This window comes from Atractosteus spatula, chromosome 20, assembly GCF_055471065.1.
Source record: "Atractosteus spatula isolate fAtrSpa1 chromosome 20, fAtrSpa1.hap1, whole genome shotgun sequence".
Taxonomy (NCBI): Eukaryota; Metazoa; Chordata; class Actinopteri; order Semionotiformes; family Lepisosteidae; genus Atractosteus; species Atractosteus spatula.
In genome coordinates, this window is record NC_142725.1 from 4,630,693 (window position 1) to 4,654,216 (window position 23,524).

The 23,524-nt window shown below is 36.4% G+C and overlaps 1 protein-coding gene across 1 annotated transcript in view; it reads left to right on the forward strand.

Moving 5' to 3' along the window:
- Positions 1–23,524, forward strand: part of epha8 (eph receptor A8) — a 269,491-nt gene that overhangs the window by 211,394 nt on the left and 34,573 nt on the right. Inside the window, exon 4 of the mRNA XM_088938005.1 lies at positions 22,895–23,050. Within this exon, the coding sequence (XP_088794131.1) occupies positions 22,895–23,050 (156 nt within the window). The remainder of the gene's footprint in view (positions 1–22,894; positions 23,051–23,524) is intronic.

Sequence of the window (23,524 nt, forward strand, 5' to 3'; positions counted from 1 at the left end):
GAAGCCAGTATGGGTCTGGTTAGTTCTAGTATAGGAGAAAAGGAACAAGTAATAGGTTTATTCCATGCTGAAAAAAAGAAGAAAGAAAACACAAAGTTTCGGCCGTGGAGCCTTCTTCAGGTGTGTGGGAAGATGATGTGGAGCTGTCAGCTGTAGAAATTCCTTCGCCTCTTTGATGTTGTTGTCGGAAAGGATAATCTGTTTTTTGAGGGAGAAAATGGTAGAGAGCATTAGTTTCCTAGAAAATTGTTTTAGAAGTCTCTGAGTGTTACTCTGGGTGGTATCAGAGTCAAAAGAAAAGGTATTAAATTTCAGGCGAAATCCCTTAGGGATGATATTATGTTGACGACATCTGTAAAGGAATAGAATGTGGTTAGAAAGCCTGGTCTTGGAACAGATAGCTGTGAAGAGACGGAATGCTGGTTTAGTGAGAGAAGCGGGCAAGTGGCCCAGGGAGGAAGAAAAGTAATGACGAAGTGATCTAGAAAAAGATTTGGAGGAAGGCATAGTGGGTCGCAGCAGGTGTAGACTGTAGTGGTTCAGGTGGGTAGCTGCGTCAGCATGCGTAGGAGAAAATCTACTTCCTGCAGCAAGGTCCCGGACCAGTAGGTGGTCTATACTAATAACCCAGTAAAATTGAAATTGAAATCCTGACTACTTAGTTATTACAAATCCCTTGGTACTATTTGTATGGGAAGGGGTATTACCCTGGTGTCATGATTAAATTTCAGTCAGGGCATTGATATTGTAGCCTCCTAAAAGCCTCCTTTAATTCACCAGATGAAGTAATTTAGCTCTTATCCACGAGATGCTCTGTGTATTATATTGCTGGTTCATAATCGCTGCCACATGTCACTCAGTTGTGGCTTCAGTGGTGGACGAAGTGGATTCCTTAATATACTGTAAGTAAAGTGCTTTGTGATCCTTTGAGCTAAAAAAGCTACACAAATGTAAGAAATAGCACTGTGAATGTTTCCAACCCCACAGTTCTTCTTTTTCCCACTTCTTCAATTACTTTTAGAGAACTTCAGTTTTGGAATGAAGCATACATTTTAAAGAAAATACAGAAAAAAAAACTTGAAGCCTGGCCTTATGTTTGTTGATATAATCAAGCATAAGCATGTACGGTACTGTATAAGCCTACATTACTTCCCAGCAATTCCCCCGAAGGCAGAAAAACGAAGAATTCACAGTTGTTTATTTATAGATGTTGTAAATAACTACAGTAGCAATCACAAGTAAAAACAAAATATTCAATCTATGGACAAAAAAGTAATTAGCTTTTTTTGTGTCTTTGCTCCTGAATGAATTCTAGGGAGGGTTAATTTTTGGGTCATAGGTTTACATCAGAATTAAACAGGAGCAGAAGGCTCTGTTAGAGATTATTAAAGTCTTTTGCATCACTAGGCTACTATGACAAAACCCATTTTAATCTCAAAGCTTGCAGGGGAGGCAGAGAAAGAAGGATATTACAAAAGGGATGAATTGTATCTCATCCAGAAAGGGATCACGCCTTGTCAGTCAGTTCCCTTCTATTGGTCACACATATCTTTTCACCAGGTGCAGCGAAATACTCAGTTTAAACAGAAAGAGGCAGATGGGGCTTTGAGCTTGTCATAAATTTAGTCATTCTATTTTTGATTACTGTGTATTATTGCAAAAGCGCTGCAACGATGTGATGCATTCATCAGTGTGAAATTAAAGATTGTAGAAAGAAGATGGATGCCTGAAAAGTTTGTGTGTTTGTGTCTCTGTCATTGCTGGTAAAGATGGGCTGCTGGCTATGCTTGTTTTTAGAACAATTGCTAATTTTCCACTCGATTTCCATGTTGAATTCCATGCAACTTTAAGGTGATTATTTAATTTCAGAAAACATATCTATCCTTTTGGACCTTGACATTGAGTTTGTGTACAAAAAGAGAGAATGGCAGACTTATTTATTTTCTAGTTTTATTAAAAAGGAAATGGGTTTCTGTTGGACTAGAGACTCCAGCTGCTGCTTTTGCTGAAACTACAGTATATTATTATGAATGATCAAGTGAACAATATTTTAATATACTTTACCATCTCAGGTATTAAAAAAAAGACAGTTGTGTAAAAAGTGATGGGCAGCTCCCATTCTTGAAGGCTACAGGACCACTGAATTAATTCCATCTCTCTTACATGCATCCATTTTCTAACAGCCTGATCCAATTCAGAGGCAGGGAGAAGCCTGAGCCTGTCCTGTCAAGCAACAGGTTCAAGGTGGGATATATTCCAGATGGGACACCAGTCCATAGCAGGGCTAACAAACAGACACAAACAACAGATACTTTTTTCAGAAGCCAATTAACCTACTAGCATGTCTTTAGACAGTGGTAGGAAACTTATGTGAACAAGGGGAAAACATACAAACTTCATTGTCACAGCACCGAGGTCCAGAATTGAACCCAGGACCCCTGTGCTAGGAGACAGCAGTCCTACCCACTGTGCCACTGTCTCTCCTCAATTACAATCTTTAGATCTGGAAGATGACTTTTTATTTGACTGAACTAAGTGTTTGGGTAAGAAGTCAAATCAACTACTTCTTAGGGCTTAATTAATCTCATATTAACCACTTGTAAAACCTGCAGTACTCAGACCCTTAAAGACTGAATTTTCTCTGTCTCTACATTCCAAAATATCGACATACACATTATTATAATCTGCAGTGCACTTGCAAAATCTTTTTAACGTCATGTTATACACAGACTATTCAAGATTATTGCAACTGTAAACATCAAGTCTCATTCTTAATGGAATTTGAAACCACATTACTTTGTGAGAGGCATGTCCTTTCTATTGTGTATACATGTTTAATATTAACACTTTGGTGTTACAATAAATGACATACTGTTGTAATTCCATGGTGAATATAAATTTTAAATACAAATTAGTTGTCTTCATTTTTTTTGAAAGGAGCTATTTATGCATTACAGGTGATCAAAATCAAGCTGAAGGAAGAAAGGAGGTACCTTCTCACCCCATTACCTTTACGAAAATTGCGAGACATATTTCCTCAGTAACTGCTCTCCTTTACTGCTGCTTCTGTGTGTGTCATCTAAATGGAGCTGTTTTTTTTCTTTTTCGGATCAATTAGACATGCTTAGGTAGGTGACAGCAATTCAATCGTATAATTAACTGCCATTTAATGCTCATTAACTGAGATGCATTTGTCTCATTTGATTTACAATTACAAGATACTTGAAAGAAAACACATTTGGACTCGTATTTCAAGCACTCAGGGTGCTTCAGTTTGACTGTTTTATTTATGTTATTCATTTGCACTTGTGAGGCCAAAATTAGAAGCTGCCAGGGGGCAACGATCAGTCTGCAGACCTGTGCTTTTACAAATCTCTGTACTTAAACTGTACCGAGAGGGCGAATTGCCTGTGCAGAGAAACAGATAAAAGGCAAATCCCTGTGTTCTGTTTTTTTTTTCTTCACTTCTGTAAGGGCTGCAGTGACAGATCAGAAGATGTGTTTTAGATGACAAATCAATGAAAACAGTAAGTGCAAATGGAACAAAATATAAAGAAATGGAAAAAAAATAAGGAAATGCTTACAGAATACATAGAATGATAACATATTGCATTTATATACAGTACAGTAGAAACATTCATCCCAGGGATTTCAGGGCTGCTTTACCTAAAGGAAGGAATCCATTTCATCCCCCACTGAAGTACAAGCCCCCACCAAGCTGACAGCCCAGTATTCCCACTAAACAGGAGAGAAATTACTTCATTAGATGAATTTAGGAAGGCCGGGTTATTGATGCCCAGAATAGAAATTTAGTTAGGACAAAACATATAATCATAGATTATATTTGGAAACAAATCATTACACATTCTATATGTATCTTATACAGTATTCAGAATGATACATTTGAAAATGTCTTAACATTTAAGCCTGAATATGAACACATTCATGCATTTTATTAATTTTACAATCATCTTTCATTATTGTAAAATATTGTTCTTTATCCTTACACTATAAAAGCTGGGACACACGACATCACAGAAAAGCAAAGTCAATTCAGATACTGGCTTGGCAATGAATGATGTCTGGAATGTTGTTCAAGATGCGTTCATACAATGAAGGTTTGAAGAAAGAAGTGATTACACCTTTGTGCTGGATCCCGTTAGTACTATCCAGCAATCAATATGCACTTGACAAATGCAGTCAAAGTGTACAAATAAAAACAGAACATTTCGGCTGTAAAGCCTACGCATGCTGACGCAGCTACCTACTTGAACAAATAAAAGTCAATTTTTAACTTGAGAAATGAGAAGGGATGAGAAGGCAGACTGGGAATTACTTTAAGATGACCAGATCCTACTACAGTAGATTAGTCACTGGACATTATACAACTCCATGCCTAATAACAGAGGTCAGAAACATCTCACAATTAACAGCTAGATCACTGCAATTTAGACATTTGAGTACTGTACCAACAATTCAGTCTTCAAGAAACTAGCACAATACAGTAACCAATACAATGTCATCTTGCTTATTTTCAACAATTATATTTCAAATACTTAATAAAGAACATACAGTAGTAATACAGCACCCTTTTAATCTATTTTTTTTCTTGGGCTATTCATTTTAATTTGTTAATTACCCATGCATCTGAGCACTTACTAATTTAGAATTTGTTTTCCAAACGCTGAATGCTAATACGACAACCACAATGGATTAATAATTTCAAATGAAACATATTCAGAAAATGCCATCATTAGCTTTAATGATAATCTGTCATTTGTAATAATGTAACAGAGTGCAGCCTTGTTTTCAGATTCTAGAATTTTCATAAGTAAAAGTTACTAATTCAGACAGATAAGCTGCCTGCACTCATTCCATTAAAACTTTTTCACTGTGTTTGTACTCTATAAAAGGTTAACTTTTCGATCTTTGACATCATGAATAGACTATGCCATGCTTAGAAACCTCTGGGTTTCAGTGCTTAAGCTTCTTCTTCCTCAGATAAACCACTCATGCTGTGCAGAAACAAGAAGAATCTCGGCCGATATCACCAGCATGCTCTTCATCCATGCAAACTAATTGTAACATCTATTTGTCTAATAACTAGATAGATTTTATTTTGTTTATGCTCTCTGTATTAACCTTCCCACATTCTTCTTTCCATTTTGCTTACATTGGCAGGTATTTACCATATTCAGTGCTTGTAACTTGGAAATCATCTAAATTTGAGACACTAAATTTGTAGAGGCTTTTGGTTGCCTCTGTTGGTGTTTCCAAAGCAGGGATTCATTAGCTGCCCTTTACTTTTTTATTTAGACACTTCTGCTTTAGCACTTATGGTAGATGAAACTGTTAGGCTTTAAGGCACCTACTCAAATAAATTAAAAAAAAATAAAAGTCACAGGTGCTGTATTTATAGCTAAAAAATACTGCTGCCAAGGATGACAGCGGTACAAAAATGTAAAGATTTGAAATTTCTCAATCCCCACAATATGAATTTAAAGTCACGTTGCTAGACCATCTTTTAATTTTTATGGTAAAAAATCGAAAGGGTCTTTTTGGCCTTGAAGATACACACCATTGAACCTCACTTTGACAACTTCCAACATAGCAGGAGTCTTTTGTATTTTACAGGGTATAGGTGCTTCTTTGGCTTCTTTTGAGTTGAGGATTCTGATTAGTAGGACATCCTAATGCAGTGGTTAGTGTTGCTGATTTACAGAGCTGAGGCCCTGGGTTCAGTTCGTGAAGTGCTACAGTATGTGTGGAGCTTATACTGTATGTTCTTCCTGTGTTCAAATGGGTTTCCTCCCACAGTCCAAAGACATGATGATAGGTTAATTGGCTTCTGTTAAACTGTCCCTGGTATGAGTGTATGTGTTTGTGTTTGTGTCTGAGAGTGCCTAGCATTTAATAGAAAATAGAAACAAAAGAAAGCCATCTGACCCATCACACTCATTTTCAGTGCTAGCAGCTTATTGATTCAAGGATCCTACCCATCTGGTTCTTGAACAATCTCTTGGTAAGTTTCAAGGGCTTCCTTCAGGGATTGGTTTATGATTAAGATGAATGTGACCACTCATCATGGGCTAAAGGTGCTTAGAAAACTGTAGTACTGGGACTTTGTAGAACTTCATTTAGAGACCAATACTTCAGGAAGATGAAAGCACTTCATACTCATACATTTTGATATTTTTTTTGTTAAAAATAGGAATACTCTTATTTTCACTTCCCATCAATTCTATCCAGATATCTTTTGCATTACCTTGAGTACTAATTCTGACCTGAACTTAAAATGCAGTTCTGATACTGTATATTATGACCCTTGATTGAAATAATAGACAAAATGGTTGCTACAATATTTTCACAGGCATGTCTTTACACTGACATTCAAAGTTAATTAAGGACATGTGACCTAAATCACTTTGAGTTATGCAGTCCACAGCTTTTTTGCATGAATAATGTCTAGAAGCTCTATCTGCACTTTTGCACAGACTTTTTATTGTGACCTGACATAACTCATTATCTTGGACTCTTGGGAGATTCCCAGAACTTAAAGGCTTCAATCAATTGTCAGTAGTGTGGAAACAGGCCTTGAGGCTTCATGTGCATTAAGTTCTTAAGACTGCATTATTTCTTTTGAGGCCTTTTGATTTTTTTATTGTTTTATTGAAAACTGTAACATTGTTGTTTTCACCATTTTGTATTTGAACAGCAGATTGTAACTTTATTAAGTTGCATCGTTTAACAGGTGTTCAGAAGGAGGTCAAATTGTAATCTTGCACATCCTATCTCCTACATGTACTGTAAATGCTTGCTGCACACAAATCAGCTTGCATCTTTTCTAGCACTCCTCCTTCCACCCCAACTTTATGCTTGCAGCTGCCTCCTTGGTTCATTACTTGAGAGGGTTGTGACAACGGTGATCTGCAGCCAGAACTGTCATTCCTTCAGCCAGGAGTATTAGCCCTAAAGTATTTTGTACTCTTCAAATATTTGTCAGCTTGTTTCATCAGTATAAGAATTTCACCAAACTACTGAATAGAATACAGTAGTTTAACATAACATTAACACAAGTTCAAAAGGGAACACAGCCACAATCTCATGCACTTTTGCTCACCTAAGCATAAACATCAGATTCTTAACACAGCTGCTTCAGTGTTCCTCACATTGTATCCCTCTCTCCCCCATCATCTCCTTTCCAACGGCTTCTTGTCTCAATTCACATTGTGGGTGGGTCCTAATGACCTGGTCTGTAAAGCCAAGCTGTTAATCACTAAGCCAAGCAGGTAAGCCTAATTTAAATTTAATTATTAAAATTATTCCATTTTAATTGGGGTTGTATAAAGTACTGAATAAAAGTTAGATGAGAACCTAAAGCAGCTAAAGGTCAGGCCTGTGAGGTTCAGTAAGGGGTACAGTATTTGAAGACAGAGTAGAGTGCTAAATTACTTTAAGTTCCAGTAATGTGATTCAGTTAGCCTAGTAGCACAATTTCTATGAAAAAACACACTTTAATTTAGTATTCAAAATAAATACATATTGCAGGAAATTCACTGCATCTTAGGCAATCTGTACACATAGACAAGGAAATGTTGGATTTATACATTTTATCCCTCATGTTACTTAACACTGTACCAGAAATAAGCACTAATGAAAACTGCTGTTACGTGTCAAGTCACAGGTATCATATCTGACATAATAACCCTCATCTGCCACTCTTGTTCAGGCAGAAGAAAAGGCTTGGGCAGGCGATTCACTTCTAGGAAAGTCAGCATGCGTGCTCACCCATGTTGGCACGAGTTTGCGTGTGTGTGTCCCGTGTGTTTCTGCCCTGGTGCGTGAGGAGGAGAGAAATGGAACACCAGCTCCAGAAGCCAGACCCCAGGAGCTCTTCAGTTCATGAGGCCATGTCACTTTTTCTTTGCCTAGCGATGCATATTTTAGAGGCTCATTACCAAGGCAGCAGGTTTTTGTTAATATACAGTAGCCTGAAATGATAGAGTGATTATAAAAAAAATAATTGAATATAAAAAATACAGAATGACAGGTTATACTCATTCATTATTAGAAGAGAGTGAAAGAATTGCAACACAAAGCTTTTTGGACAGATACTGGACTTCTGACTGGATATACGATGCTTGTCACTTCAGGACAAGTGAATCTGTGCTGTAGAATGTGGTGCCCAAATTATGCCCAACCTGTTTTATCCTTAACAAAATCACTGGTCAATCTGGGAGAGAAACATATACAATATATAAGATTCTAATATAATTATCAATATTTAGAATATTAAACAGTATATAAAACATTAAAATACATACGGTTAGACTACTGTGCAAAACCTTGGATTATGTCAATGAAATACAAAATGTCATTGTCTGATTTATTACTTTTGCATCACATTAGGTTTTTATTAAACAGTCAAAACAAAAGTTTTAACAGAAAGATTTAACAATTGCATAACTATTGCACATTAAAGCCTCAATATGTATATTTTTTTATTTCTACATTCTGCAGTTCTGTATTTCTACATTCATTATATGTCATAATTGTACATGGTTTTCAGTTGCAGACATATTGCATATGGATGTCTTGGAAAACATTCCAGATCAGAGAATGGATTCCTTTCTCTGAGATGGACAGATATTTCTATCTCAGATAATTCCAAATGACCTTAATCAAGCCCCTTTGCCAGACCTGTTTCACTTACCTTAGAAGCCTGTATTTATCATTGTTGAAACAATTCAGCTTATATTCACAAATAAAAAATAAACCCAACTTTCAGACAGTGCTATATATCGAAAAGTTGTAATGAAACTGGTTATTCACATGAGCTACAGAGCCCCTAGCAAATTAACATACTTCAATAGGCACTGGGTTTGCTGCTTTATTTAAGCAGAAAAGGCAATACAGACAACAAAAATGCACCACATACAACAGCTCTCAGATGCCCAGACCAGGAGGAAAGATGATCCTCTTATTCTCCCCCGGGTCCCTGACATTTCTGTGGAAACATTACTGTCAGCAGCTGGAGGTTTGTGTGCCAGGAAAGAGTGAAAGACACGGCATGCGTGCTGAGGGCCAGTGGAGGAAAGTTGTAACAGTCATGGTTTATTGAACACGATCGGAGTGGTGCTACACACAGGGACCCTGGCAGTAAAGCCTGAAAATTGGCATATCGCTGTCTTTTAGAGGGACATCTTTACCGTAAACAGTAGAAAAGAAGTGAAAACAAATTGTGGATACAATACAAAGACCCTACATTATATCATTATATTATCATTATATCTGTCATTAGAAAGCTAAACCACATTGAAGCCTTTTCACTTCTCTCATTCGCTTTAAAGCCAGGCAATTGGATTTTCAAGGTCTTTTCACCTTGTTCTTGAACGAACCGATACAAATGTCTTGGTACTTATCTTTTTTTACTTTTGTGCCACAGCAGTAGAAAAAAAGTTGCACCTAAATCCTTCAAAATATTATAAAGGAAGCTAGTTACTTGCCTAGAATCTTGCCTAGTTCTTCACAGAAAGAAAACAACACTGAGTGAGCTTGAGAAAGTTTTTCCTTCCTTTCACAGTTTGAAAGTGTGACTGCATTGTTGTTATTATTATCATAGATATGTTACATAGGGTAGAGAGAGACAGTATAAAAAACTTAAGAGTTTAGCATAATGCAATGCATTATACATCATACAGTAAAAAATGCAAGATACAGTATCTACAGTATAGCACTATGAAGATAATACTGTCTTAACATTAAAGCAAGACATCAGCTGAAAGGTTCTAGACATCTTCCTTAAGGAGCAAATGCTGTAATGGGAATATTTTATATACTGTATGACATGTAAAGAAAAATCATAGGATCTTGAGATGGTGCAGTACTGATATGCCTGGGTAGCTGCTGTACTGTATGTCTGATATTACTGATATTACTGATGCAAATATAGTTTAATATGAAATAAAAACTAAATATTATCAGGTTGTTTTATTAAAATTATGGAAACAGCATTTACAGTTTTCCAGAAAGTCATCTGTTTTTTGTTACTATGTTGTTACTTTTTGTACCTACTTGAAATTACAGTGAAATTTCACATTACTGAGCTGTGGTATCAGTAAAAGTAGGGCAGTACTAACATAACAACTGTAGTGTTATATGCAGGCTACTGACAAATTCAGAGCTATACTTTTTTTTAACACATAGTTTCGTGTACAAAAATAATTAGCCAAAAATACTTGATTATTAATTGATTTTTTTTCTATTTTTACATATTATTATTACACTATATCTTTCAGTATTTACATAACTGCAAAATAAATTTGCATTTTTGGTAATATTTTACTCTAAAGGAAATGACAAATGACAAATCTTGTGGTTTTAGATGGAATTAAGATTGGGCCAAATTAAAAGCTACTATAATTTAAGTAATGTTGTGACTCTAAGAGCTTAGCATGTTGAAAGTAATATTTTACGAGGACACTGAAAGGGATTAATTTGAATATAATATGCAGAACAAAATAGGATGTCCCATATATTTAGCATTATTTATAATTTCAATATTCTTAAAAATACTGTCATTTTGACCTTTTCCAAGGATGCACTCTGGCATTGATCCTTACAAAATGCAGCAGCAGCACTCTCTAATGTGTTTTTGTGTGAAACAAGAGAAATAGCTTCAATTCCCTTTGACCTCTGTCTAGTCAAAGCATCACTTTCTAAAATATGTAATTTCTACAAAACAGAAACTCACAATATTGTGACCAATAATGTTTTAGTGTATGTATATCTCCTCTGTAGAAGAGAGAGAAGAAATGATGGCCAACACATGACACTATGCTACCTAGAGCCTAACTTCCTGACATACTGTATCTTAATAAATCTTTTACTACATAATTGGTTATATTTTTTGCTTTCTTTCTCTTATTTGGACAAGTTTTTGGTCATGGTTCTTTTATCATTTCAAGTAGTATGCACTTAAAAGCTACAAACATGCAATGAACACACATTCAGTTATATTTAAACTTTGCTGGCAAAATCTAACCTTTAGAGATTAGAGGAGGCAACAACAACAAGAATTGGGATTAAGGCAACACCCTTATTTAGTGCAGGGAGCACTTTATCAGCAGGCCTGCCAGGATTTGCTTGGAGACAAGCTGCTTCAGCTCTGATGCACTTGGCTGCAGTGCAAGAGTCCGGCTTTGTGAACAGATAAAGGGTCCGTGCCCTTTGGAAGCCTGCAGAGTTGAAGTGGTGAGGAAAGCAAAGGGTGGAACTGGAGGGCTAGCTCATGGATTTTCTGCATTTTTTATTCAACTGCAAATTTAAACACTTCTTGAAACACAAGTCATGAATGATGGGAACAAACTATGCAGTCATGCCGCTGAAGATATGCAACCAAACTCAGCAAGAAATACCGGACAGAGCAAGACCTTTTCTCATTTGTAGACTTAATTAATTTTTATTAACTGGATTTTTTTCCCATCAATTACCAACATCTTGAAACGCTAAATATTTGAACTCAACCCCAGAAAACCCAGAGACCTGCATAATCTTCTCCATAGCTAAGCAAGACATGTCTGAGTTGAAGTCCTGACTGCTTTATCTCTCAGGGGGATATTTGATTTCTAGGATTAAAGTATTTTTTGTTCCATAAATAATGTGTTCAAGGATAGCTAGTTTAATTTTACTTGTTTGGTCTCCAGCAAAGAAAACAAACACTGAAATGAAATGCAGCAGCAGAGACTGTCAGCATAGCTCCTAGGGATTGCTGAGGGACTTCTGAGACTCTTGACAATTTCCCTATCAAGTTCAGAAATATTTAAAATCGTCTTTCATACGTGGAGTTTTGTGATAAAAAGCCTTCAAAGTCCTGAAAGGTATTGGTCACATCAATCCAGTGTGCTTTTTCGAAATTGACAGTGTGGAATCATACTTAAAAATGTCAATGTTGGATCTCTTCACAGACATTTCTAATTAATCTCAAATGATAACTACAGTCTTCAATAAGATTTTGTATTGAAATTGAGGATCTTCATCGAGTGGTTTCATTGGTTCAGAACACCAAAGAAACAGAAATGATAGGAATTATTTTATTTAAGGAATATGATGTTTGATATGATGTTTGATGTAAACATGCGGTGCATTATAGTTAGCAAATGAATTAAAAGAAAGACATGTATGCCATGCCAGCTTATACAGTATGCCATCTAAAAACCCAACCTTGTCTGATCTTCTCAGACATGCAGTCAGTACTTGAATGGTAGACATCCAAATACAATTGTGATGCACATGGGTGTGTAGTTGGTGTATCAGAAGGGGATACTTGTCTTTCTTAAAGAAGCTATCTCATAGATAATAAATAGATAAAATATACTGTAGATAAGATATTTTATCTTATCTATATTGAATGTTATCTACAGTATGTTGAATTTAGGTGCTGAATACTTGAGCTCATTAGAGATGCATTCACTTGAGTAGACACACTCACTCAATGTAGCCTACCTTAATTTCAGTTCGGTTTATTTGTCATACCCACAAGTGCAGTGAAATTCTTATTTGTCTGTATGCTCCGATACAAACACATTAAGGAAACACCAAAACATAAACACAGAACAGCAGCAGCAACAACAACATACTGTAGTTAAATAAAATACTGTACAACTCAAAACAAGTCAGCATAAGCAGTGTGAAAAAAAACATCAGTGTGTTCCTTCTTGTTTAATAAATAAAGCATTTCCTTTATTAGACAATCCTTGGCCTCCCAAATTCTCTTTGCACACTCCATATGGCATGTTTCCATATTTATGTATTTGTTCCAACAATAAATAAAAACACATGTTTAAGAGAATGGGATAATGCACTTTTGTGAAATACAGTATTGGATAAAGGCTTCCTGAATGCCATTCAGATAGAATGCCCTTAGACAGATGTCCCAGAGCAGAACAGTCATTCTGTACAAGACAGGTAGGTCTAAAATGCACTGTATAAAGGGACTTGAGGAGTGAAGAGGTGAGTTTGGGGTCTGCAGACATGGAATCATCTGCCTTAATTTGTCACTGTGACAGAATGACAAAGAGCTAAAGTCAGCAAAGATGCTGCTCTCTCCCCTTTCATGAGGACCCCATTGATCACCAGAAGACTGTACTTTTATTTCCTCACTAGAAGAATGAAATCTTTTTCTTTCCATTGTTACCTACTTAGCATTTCAGGACATTGTAATTATGTCTGTATCTTAAGACTTCCCACATCTGTTACTCTTTTACTTTTTTTAAATGGTACAGAAAACTTACAATAAGGTGTGGCACATCCCCAAACCCGGTGTAATGCAATGAAGCGCCTACAGTATGTGTTTTAAACCCCCCGTTATTATTAACCCCTGGTGTTTATTAAAAACAAAAATTTGTGAGAAAGTCAATGTCTAAATTCACAACTGGATGGATATAGCTTTGTGCGTGTCTTTTCTAGCATTTGGTGTTTCGTTTTGTAAGAGACAGATGTATTTGGTGCTCAAGTGTTGCTGGAATCTTACCTTCACTGTGTTCATCTCGTACAAGCCAGGACCAGAGCCACTTTATTACCTCTTCAACCATAACACTCCAGTGTTTCTCTCAGTTTTCTCGATGATGTCAAGGCTTCTAGAAACCTTGAATATCTTCCACAGTTTTGTCTCCCCTTTTGCCTTCCCTTCCCTCTTCCTAATCCCCCTCACTCCTCTTTCTCTCCTTTCCGCCTTTCCCCGCATTTCTGGTTGAAATGCCAACACACCCCTCCCACCCCCCCGCCTATATCTGTTTATCTATCCCCTTTCTCCAAGCCTTCTTTTCGCTGCTCCTACAGGAGTCAACGGTCACTAACTCCCACACCGCCCCAGGGATGTGACCACACATGTGTCAGTCTAAATTGGAACTTGGGCTTATTCACAGCTCACACTATCTGTAGCTCCTGTGACTTAAGCTACTACAGCAATGAGTTCCCCCATTTACCACCTCCTACAGATGGTGTCCAACTGATGCAGTTTTTGCCTTTGAGTTTTCCCACTCCCTAAGGTTCCAGCTACATACCTGATATTCCTTCTACTTTTGGCAGTTCTACTAGGAATATATTGGAATTATCCATTCCACCTGGCAATGGCTCTCTTCGTTCTTATGTGTCAGGCTACTCTTCCAGGTTTCTGCAGCATCTTCTGCTGCCCACCACAGAGTTCCAGTCTCAAGCTAGCCGGTCATCATTAGAATTTCATCATTAGAACTTGACTGAACTGAATAGCGCTGGGCTAAATTTTCATACAGATGCTGTGAGGACTTTTTTTTCCTGTAAGATTCTTAAAGAGGATTATTTTCCACCATCTCATCTCAATGATTTTAGTGCATCTTTTAAAACTACCAAACCAATTTCACATGTCGGAAAAGTCAAATTAAGCCAACTTGCAGCTCAAAGCAAACGAAACATGGAAACAAGGAAACATTTTCTAGGTAAGACAGTTAAGATCTTTAGGGACTACTGAAGCCTATTTGTCAAACTTACAAGGCAAATGCTCAAAGACATTGATACACTCAATGGCTTCTTCAGAATCAACAGCAAAGAGACTCAAGTGTAAACTAATGGGAAGAACATTTAAAACTGAGAACAGGTGGCATACAGTATTCACAGTTGTAAAACCACAGAACAAGCTGGACAGGCTATTTTATTAAGCTCATGCCCTGGCCTATTTCAATAAAGGATATATTTTGACAGATATTCTGGAGGAAGGTTGGAATCTTAATCCTGCCTACTTCTATTCTCCTACATACATATATATATGCCTTGCTTCATGAACTTTCCTTTCCACATCTCTGTCCTGCACCCCTGTCGGCATCCATTCGCACCCTTGCAGCTGCTTCCTGGCTCATTCCTCACAAAAGTGAGGGGAGGTTCGGTCAGTTTTTGGTCAGGTTATCATTACATACAGGGAATTGGTATTAATACATTGAGCAGTTTCTATAAACATTAAAAAAATTGTAATGTATTGCTCAAGAGTACCTTAAGCTACTGTTTTTCTAATACAGAAATAGAATAGCATAGAATACAAGCTCACATCTTCAAAAGTGAGTGCTGTGAATTTATCTAAGATGCAAAACATGGATGTGAACATTGGAAAACAGCTGTAGGCACATTGCTTCAATTGTTATAGCAACATGTTATTGTGTTTAGTTGATCTTTCAGTTGTTCCGTTATATTTCAATGAATGCAATAGAGAGAAGAGGTTTGTAGAGTGTATTTGGTGAGACTCTTCTAGCTGAGAGGGCAAAGCTACCCAGAACCCCCTCACTATGGTGAGGTGTAAGCAAAAGCTAAAGTATATACTATACATAGGCAAGCAGACGTGTGTGAGATGTCTGTGCGTAACCTTCCTCCAGAATATCTGTTATAAACTCTACACCAAACTCCACTGAGAGCTGAGGAATTGAGTGCCATATATATATATAAAACACATAGATATCTCTTTACCCTCTATATTACAAGACATTGCTTAGCACACTGATATTTATTTTCCGATTGTTGGACTAAACTTTCTTGTATGTATCTATATGTGCTCAATATAATTTACAACTACATTTCTTCATTTTTTTCCATAGCACTTCATTAAATTTAAGGAATTGTTTTTCTGACATTGATTCCATACTTACAAATATTTTGCACCATGCCTGTGCATAACGTTTGATTTCTGGTGTTCTTGATCCTGCAGGATCACATATGATGGTGTCAGTCTTGTCAGTCAAACATGCATCTCCAGTTACAATTTCTGTGGTGCACCTTGTATCTTCCAAAGTAATTGAGCTGTGTATAGAGATTATGCCAAATTGCTATATGACAGCAATGGGTTGTGCAGGTCTAGGAATATCAGAAAGCTTTTTTTTTTCTTGGTGTGGAAGTAATATAGTACAACAGCCATGTCAAAATTCCCTTCCTAATCTGTAGTAATGTAAGAGCTAAGGCAACAGGAAAGCAAATCTTTATTTAACTAGACATGTCCATGGAGAACAATTCTCATTAAACGTGATGACCTGGAGAATACCCGTTTATACAGATGGGCATTTTACTGGAGCAATCTGAGCAATCTGAGTTCCTCGCTGAAGGGTATAACAGCACCGCCCCACCTAGGGGATTTTTGCTCATAACCCTCCAGGTATCAAGTTAGAGCCTCAACCACTAATCTTTGTAAAGATTCAGAATTTCCAACAAGCAATGTGTGCTTTTTGAAAAACAAACAGACCCATTAGGTTAATTTCATTCAACAAGCAATTTATTTCAGGGTCTGTTGAACTCGCTTATAATTTGTTGACTAATAGCCCTTGAATTCATCTGGAATGCAATCCTTTTTACAGTTAGGGTACTTGTTCTCTTCGGAAGAATATGTCACTAAGGAACAGAACACTTTTTTTAATGTCCCTAAAATACTTTTAAACATTTAACACACTGTAAGAGGTTATTGCTAAAACAGTTCTTCTTCAGTGCATTAGGTTAGTAATTAGTGTTTTTCACAGACTCCCTGCCTGGAGAATCTACAAAGAATGCATTTAAACATTATTTTGACACTTTTATGCAAAGCAAAATTTGTATGTAGTTGTACAGCTGGGAATTGAAGGAGAGCAACCTGAGGCACCTTACTCAAGGGTACACCAGCAAAAGCGATCAAATGATTTGAACCCACAGACTTCTAGCTATGAGATTTTCATTTCTTGTCTTATTTGCTCCATTGCTCCAGAATGTCTCTATGGCAGAATACAAGACATGGTGAAAAAGAAAAGCATGGGATTTTCATTCTGTGCTTCAAGAATAATATTCCAGTGTAAGTTCTAAAAAGTATAGTGAAGGCATTTAAACACCAGATGTGGTTTCAGTGATCTTTGGAATATACTTTAAAAACATAAGAAAGTTTGCAAGCAAAACTCAGTCAGTCTAGTTTTTAGAAGCTAATTAATCTGAGGATGTTATACAGTAGTTTATTAAAGGGGACAATAGTGTTGGCTTTGACAGTATAGCCTGATAGGCTGTTCTAGAGATCTGAGAGAAATAATAGAGACACTGACAGAAATAAGAGGTGATTCCGGTTCTTGGCACAGAAATCTTTTTTTTGGGGGGAGGGGAGGGTCTGATACACAAACAAATGGCCCAAACACACATGGAACTCAAGCAAGAAATTTAACAATATTAATACTAAAAACGTGAAGGACTATTTATAAATTAGGGTGTCTCCCCACAGGGCCAAGACTGAAAAAGCTGCAATTGCAGGTGGAAAATGTAGCCACTGTACAGTAGCTCATTATGTTTCTTTATTTAAATACAATAATAAAATAAATGTTTTATATAAAGGAATTTAGTAAGTTTAAATAAAGTTATTCCCTTGTGCTGTATGGTGGTAATTTACTGTAGTATTAATGGTAATTTGCCAGTTTATAAAGGAAGCATTTTACCTTCATAATTCACAAATTGTATTTATGTTTTGTGTACTTTTATTGATGTTTTAATGGACCTATTTAATGGTGTTTAAGAAATGCTTTTAGGTCTTAACAAAAGACAAAATTTTAGACAAAATAAGGCTGAATACGATGTTTTTTTTGTTAGGACAAAAGGTACAAATTTTTGTTCAGAGCACAGGTATCATTTGTGGATTGTAAATTTCTTTTTGGCTGCTAAGAGATATACAGTACTGTAGCTATCAGCTAAAGCTAATAACAAGGAGGTTCCTCAGTCAATACCACTGGCTAACCAGGTTGCCCAAAATAAGTTACCATACATCTCTTTACAGTTACATACACATACATTTGTAATGGTAGCTAATGCATCAACTGAGGAACTTTTTTTGGATAACATTGTCTATTAAATGACAAATTTTTCTTTAGCATTTACTGTATGTGCCCACTACAAAGGTAGGTGTGTAGAACTGACTTTTATCCTGTCCTAGTTTTTATACAGCAGAGAATGAAAAATACATAAGAGACAAAAACACAGAAAAGAAAATGTAAGAAGTTATGAACCTGAAAAGAAATGAAAGTTTGTCTGTTAAAAGTTTTCATCTTTTGAAAACCCTGTTGTTTAGCTAGGGCTTAGGTTCTTGGTCCTAGATTCCTAGTCTCTATAATTGCCTAAATGAGTTTGGAAACACAAAGAAAACTACTGTAGCTAGACTTTGATTCAACACTTGAAACCTCAGGGTAAATTAGATGATAACAATGCAAAGTGTTTTACATTTAATTTGTTTATGACTTTATAAGAATTTATACTGTGTTCATTAACATTTTATATTTAACTAATTGTACCAAAAGGGACAATATTCTTTTCCAGTGTATTTGCCTTTACACTACATTTTGCAATCTTTGTTTTAAGGTATTACTATTATTATGGCTTCCTAACAGAAATGCCTTATCTGTGTGTTAACAATGAAGTGTACCTAAAGTTTATGGCTGGAAGCATCCAATCTCATTTGAGCCAATATCATTATTTCTTGGTATGTGTAAGGGACTGAGTGACAGGTTGGAAATGTCACAAACCTCTAATAATGTCATCCCTGTCATTTGCCTTTTCCATGGTAGGGAACTTTGCATACTGAAGTGTGACAACTTTATCACTCTTAGCTTGTGACTAGGGAATTATATCTGGAGCCACGTAAACCCGAAAGACATTTTAAGATCTTGATGTCGCTCAAATACATTTTTAATACCATTTATTGGCCAATTTATATATGAAGGAAATAGAAAGCAAACAAGGTGGTTTGTCTTTGTCAGTAACTTCTTCATAAAAAAACAATCAGCACTTCAACAGCACAAACCTGCTTGTCTCTGTTCTTAGCGTAACCATGCTCTGATCAAACCCTCATCATTTCAGGGTTAAAATAGTATTACAAATTTTCAAGTGGCTGGATAATCAATGCAAATTTGCATGTAGTACCTACTTAATGAATGCACAGTAATTTGCCTGGATGCAGCCAGAACACTAAAATAATTTTCGTCTTGCAGAAACACAGCAGGCAACAGAAGCATTTCTGAATAAAACTCCAGTTCAGAAATAAGCGGTACCTCTGTATGAAACATGTATATCTGAAAAGAAACGAAGCAGAAGAAGAATTTAAGAAAGTAATGGAAAAGGAAAGCTCTCCAATCATAACTGCGGGACCGCATGTGACCGATCTGATGACCCCGTAGCAGACAGCGCAGCGCCGAAGCGATTTGGATGGGATGTGTGTGCTCAGGACTGTGATCGAGTGGCCCATTTCCAGTTATGATTTTCTTGACAGAATCATCCATCACTGCTGCAGTCCTTGCTGCTCATTAACAGATGTTGTTTGGTCTCCACAGGGGGAGTGTGTGTGTTTTTGGGTGGAGGGATGGGGGGGGGAAGGGGTTTGGTATGGGCCAAAGATGAATGAATGACAATACAGATGGTCTTCTGACTAGGCCTTACTCTAGATTTGCAGTACCTCAGGAGTCTGTCATTGTGTGAATTGATGACAGAACTGCCAATAATGTTTGGCACTTGAAAGTCAAACTAAAAGATTTACTACTCCCTTTGTTAAGTACTAAACTATATAATATTATGACTTGGTTACTTTTTTATTTTACAATCATGCAACCTGAAACAGTTTGTAGTGCTTGGCTTCTGGTAGCCAGTAATTTATTAAATGTTCGTAGGTTTTGAAACTCAAAAGGAAGTAGGTATGAATCACTTTCAGTTTCCAGTAATCTTCCCTGACCACATAGGATTATTTCCTAATGGGTATTTATAAAACTTTTCTTGAGAGGAATTTTTTTCTGATTTGCTGAATGTAATAATAAAAGGATGAGTTTTTGAACTGAGGTATAATATAATATATTATAGGTGATGAAAATTAAAATGTCATTACAATTTGAAATAAAAAAGGACAAATTTTTAAAATTGAATTAAAATGAAGTTGCTTTTTTCACTTTAACACGGGTTGGGCATTGTAAGTGGTCTTTGTCCAGACAGAGAAAAATGAAGTAAATGCAGATTAGGAGTAAACTAGTTGTCCTTTTAGATGACATTGATTTCAAACTGATCATCTGGAATGAGAAATCTTTTGGTTTTTACTTCAGCAACTCTTTCTCTACCTCCCCCTTGACTAGCATCCTATCAAGACATACTTTAGATTTCAGACGCCCGGCTCTGCACAATCCCAGTGATTAGCTTTTATGAAAATCAGAAAATCCACTTTTAGCAGTGTTTTTGGATGTCTTTTGAAATGTCTTGTGTAGTTTTCAGTAATAATTTTCCACTAGGCTAGATTCTCTATTTTTTCTGAAAAGAAAAAAAATCTCCCATGGGGCAGCATTGAGCAGTAGTAGTTAGAGGCTCCACATTCCAGCTCAAATCCCACATGAGCTGCTACTTCTGTGCCCCTTAGCATGACACTCAATTTGTTATAATAAATACTGTAATCTACTGTACAAATGAGTACTGTCCATGTTGTCATATTAAATGTTTGTACTTAATTTTCTTGGTTGATTCAGCTAGAGGAAGAAAGAATTAGTTAAAAAATAAATGAGATGAGAACTGAATATACTGTACATCAATCCACCTTCAAATTGCCACTCCTACATATCACCAAGTTCCTTCTGAGGAGTTTCACACAATTCTGCATATTTTCGCCTCTGCACACCACCCTCTTAATAACACCACCTCTTCTTATAGCACTTTCAGCGTCTGTCCCACCAGGTGGGAAATCGAGGAGGACTCTACTTTTACTTTTACAAAGTGAGGCATCATGTCCTGGAAACACAGGAGTGCCATATTAATCTACTGCCCATAATAATTTTCTTCTTTCTCATAGGTTTCTCTTACTATAGAAATTCTAGTAATACGTTTCTGAGTATTATTTTAACGTGGTGCACAGCTCATTAAGACAAGCAGTAAAAGCAGTTAAAATAGGGTGAAAGGCAAATTAAAACGAAAGTAGAACAAAATAGGTGTTAAAGTGTTGTTCTGTTACCATTATTTAGAAATGCCGCATGCATTATTTGGAGATCTCAGCCACATACTGTACGTGAATACTTGGTCAGGATCTTTCAAATCTGTTTGTTCCAGTGCAATTTTGTCCACTAAATCCATAACACTGTGTAAAAAAATGAATTTATCCTTCTTATTAATTGTCTCTTTGTGTTTTCCTTAACATTTTACAGCCAATTTCTGAAAATTGTGAGCTAATTTTCCTGTAGGGTAGAATGATCTGAAGATCATGTCTGTTTTCATGAACAAAATTAATGTTCAGCTCGGCATTGTTGAAACTGAATGAATGAAAATGAGCTCTGCTAAAAACAAGAGGAGTACATTTGCAAAATACCACAATAGACTAAATCTGACTGATATTTTAAAGCTGGAAAATGACCTTTTAAAGACAACCTAGGTCACAGCTTGCCTTCAAAATCAATTAATCTGCTTATATACATTTTTTTTCATATTCTTGCCACATTCATGTGCAAATAATTTGCTTTCCATATCTGTTTACTTCTCTTTTTTATTTATCCGTTTATACTGAAAATGAAATCAAGGTCAGCATAAGATGACTGCAAATATTCATTAAAATTCACTGTAATGCAAATTCCAGTGAAATGAGAGCAGCATGCAGACAGGACTCTGACAACCCAAACAATGTATGTGCACCTGTGAAAAGCTGGGCCTAACGCAAGAGTATAATGTATAAATAGTAGGCAGAGGACTGAGGAAACACTTTGCAGGTTTCTATTTATTTTTCTTTTAAACATAGCTCAGGGTTTTAACTTAGAAAAAGATACTAAGAGGCCGGACAGGCTAATTCATCAAGCTTTAAAAATATTTCTCTTCTGCTCTTGGATTCAAAATGAACTTTTTTTGTCACAGTTCTATTAACTAATACAGTTATCCAAGTCAACCTTTTCAAACAACAATTACGGGGCCTTAAAAGCACAATACAAATGCTACATGCTGTATAGCGATACAGCAGTTTAGAATTCAGTAATGTTTAAGACATTACGCAGTATGCAGAACAATACAAGGAGAAAAAATCCCCTTTTGTAAGTTTAAATGATAATGGTGCAGCATGCCTAGAAAAGAAGTACAATTAAACAGTAATTGAGAAGACCACATTAGCACCGTGGGAAGGCAACAATGGAGCTACATCCTGAGATATGTTTTCTATTACAGCCATATTAGATTTTGAAGCGTACATCCTATTTCTCAAAAAATGTAAGTGGTATTGCTATAATTGAGATTGCTTCAATGCAGGTAATGAGCTGTCTGTCTCAAGAAATTTAAATGCTTGTGAAGGGATACCCGCCCCTTTAAAAGCTCCTGTTTTTAGAAAGAAAATTGCTTACAATGTGTAAGAGGAGCATTAAAGTACAAAAAACAGATGGGGAGAACTTTGTAATTTTTTCTTTATCATTTTCTATAGCATTTATGCATACAAAATACAACTATCAGAAATTATATATTAAAATAATATATTCGCAAATTCCTCTTTTTGCTGTTTAGAAAGGGCTGGAATCTGTTGCACAAATAAAGATAGGTGGTGACAAGTAGATGATAATCTACTGATATTTTTATGTTGATTTTTCTTTCAGGATTAGGCATTTTTTCATATGTATCCTTGCACTCAATTCAATTTTAGTTCACTTTTAGCTGTCCATTCAGTGGGTCTGTTGATTTCACAGGAATCACCGATTGTCTTTGACAGTGGATGACTTCTTCATCTACTTTTAAGCAGTATAAAAACCTTGCCAGTGTTTACTTAATCTCTACAATCTGTGTTCAAAGCATTTTTGAGGTGTTAGCCTCTGCATTTTAAACACAGCCCTGTAGTCATGTGACATGCTTTTGGTGACTTTTCTAATGTTGCTGTAATGAACTTTTCTCCCACTAGCTTGTGAAGTGGGGTTTTACAAGCCCACAGCTGGGGACCAAATCTGTGGAAAGTGCCCCCTTCACAGCCACTCTGAAATGAGGGCGGCCCTCTTTTGCCCCTGCGACTCCAGCTACTACCGTGCTCCTTCAGATTCGCCAGCTGCCCCTTGCACAAGTGAGTACTCATACCAGGCTGGGAGGGGATTCAGTCACGTACTGTTGATGGTAGAAGGAACAGCAGTACACAACGCCATCGAACAGACACTCACTCAGGCACCTTATTCTACAATAACAAAATCACTTCTTGGAAAGGATTATTTTCTTTATTGTACATGGTACTGTATATCCCATGACCAACCAATTCAGGCTCACCATTTGTTTTTACGACTATCCTCTTTAGCAGCATCACACAAAAATGTACTTGGTAGATATCTCTTGGTCATTTTTCTATTTGTGACTTGTTTTTATACTTTTAGAAGTCTTCCATGCCATGTTCTGTGTATTAAGTCTCTTTACTCTAGTTACTGTATATCTCAAATTTTCATATCACAGTCAATTTAGTTTTAGTTGTCACAGACAGTGAAAATAAAAGATGTTCACAATCTGGGGGATTTTTTTAATTGTCCAATGTACTTGAAAACATTGCAAG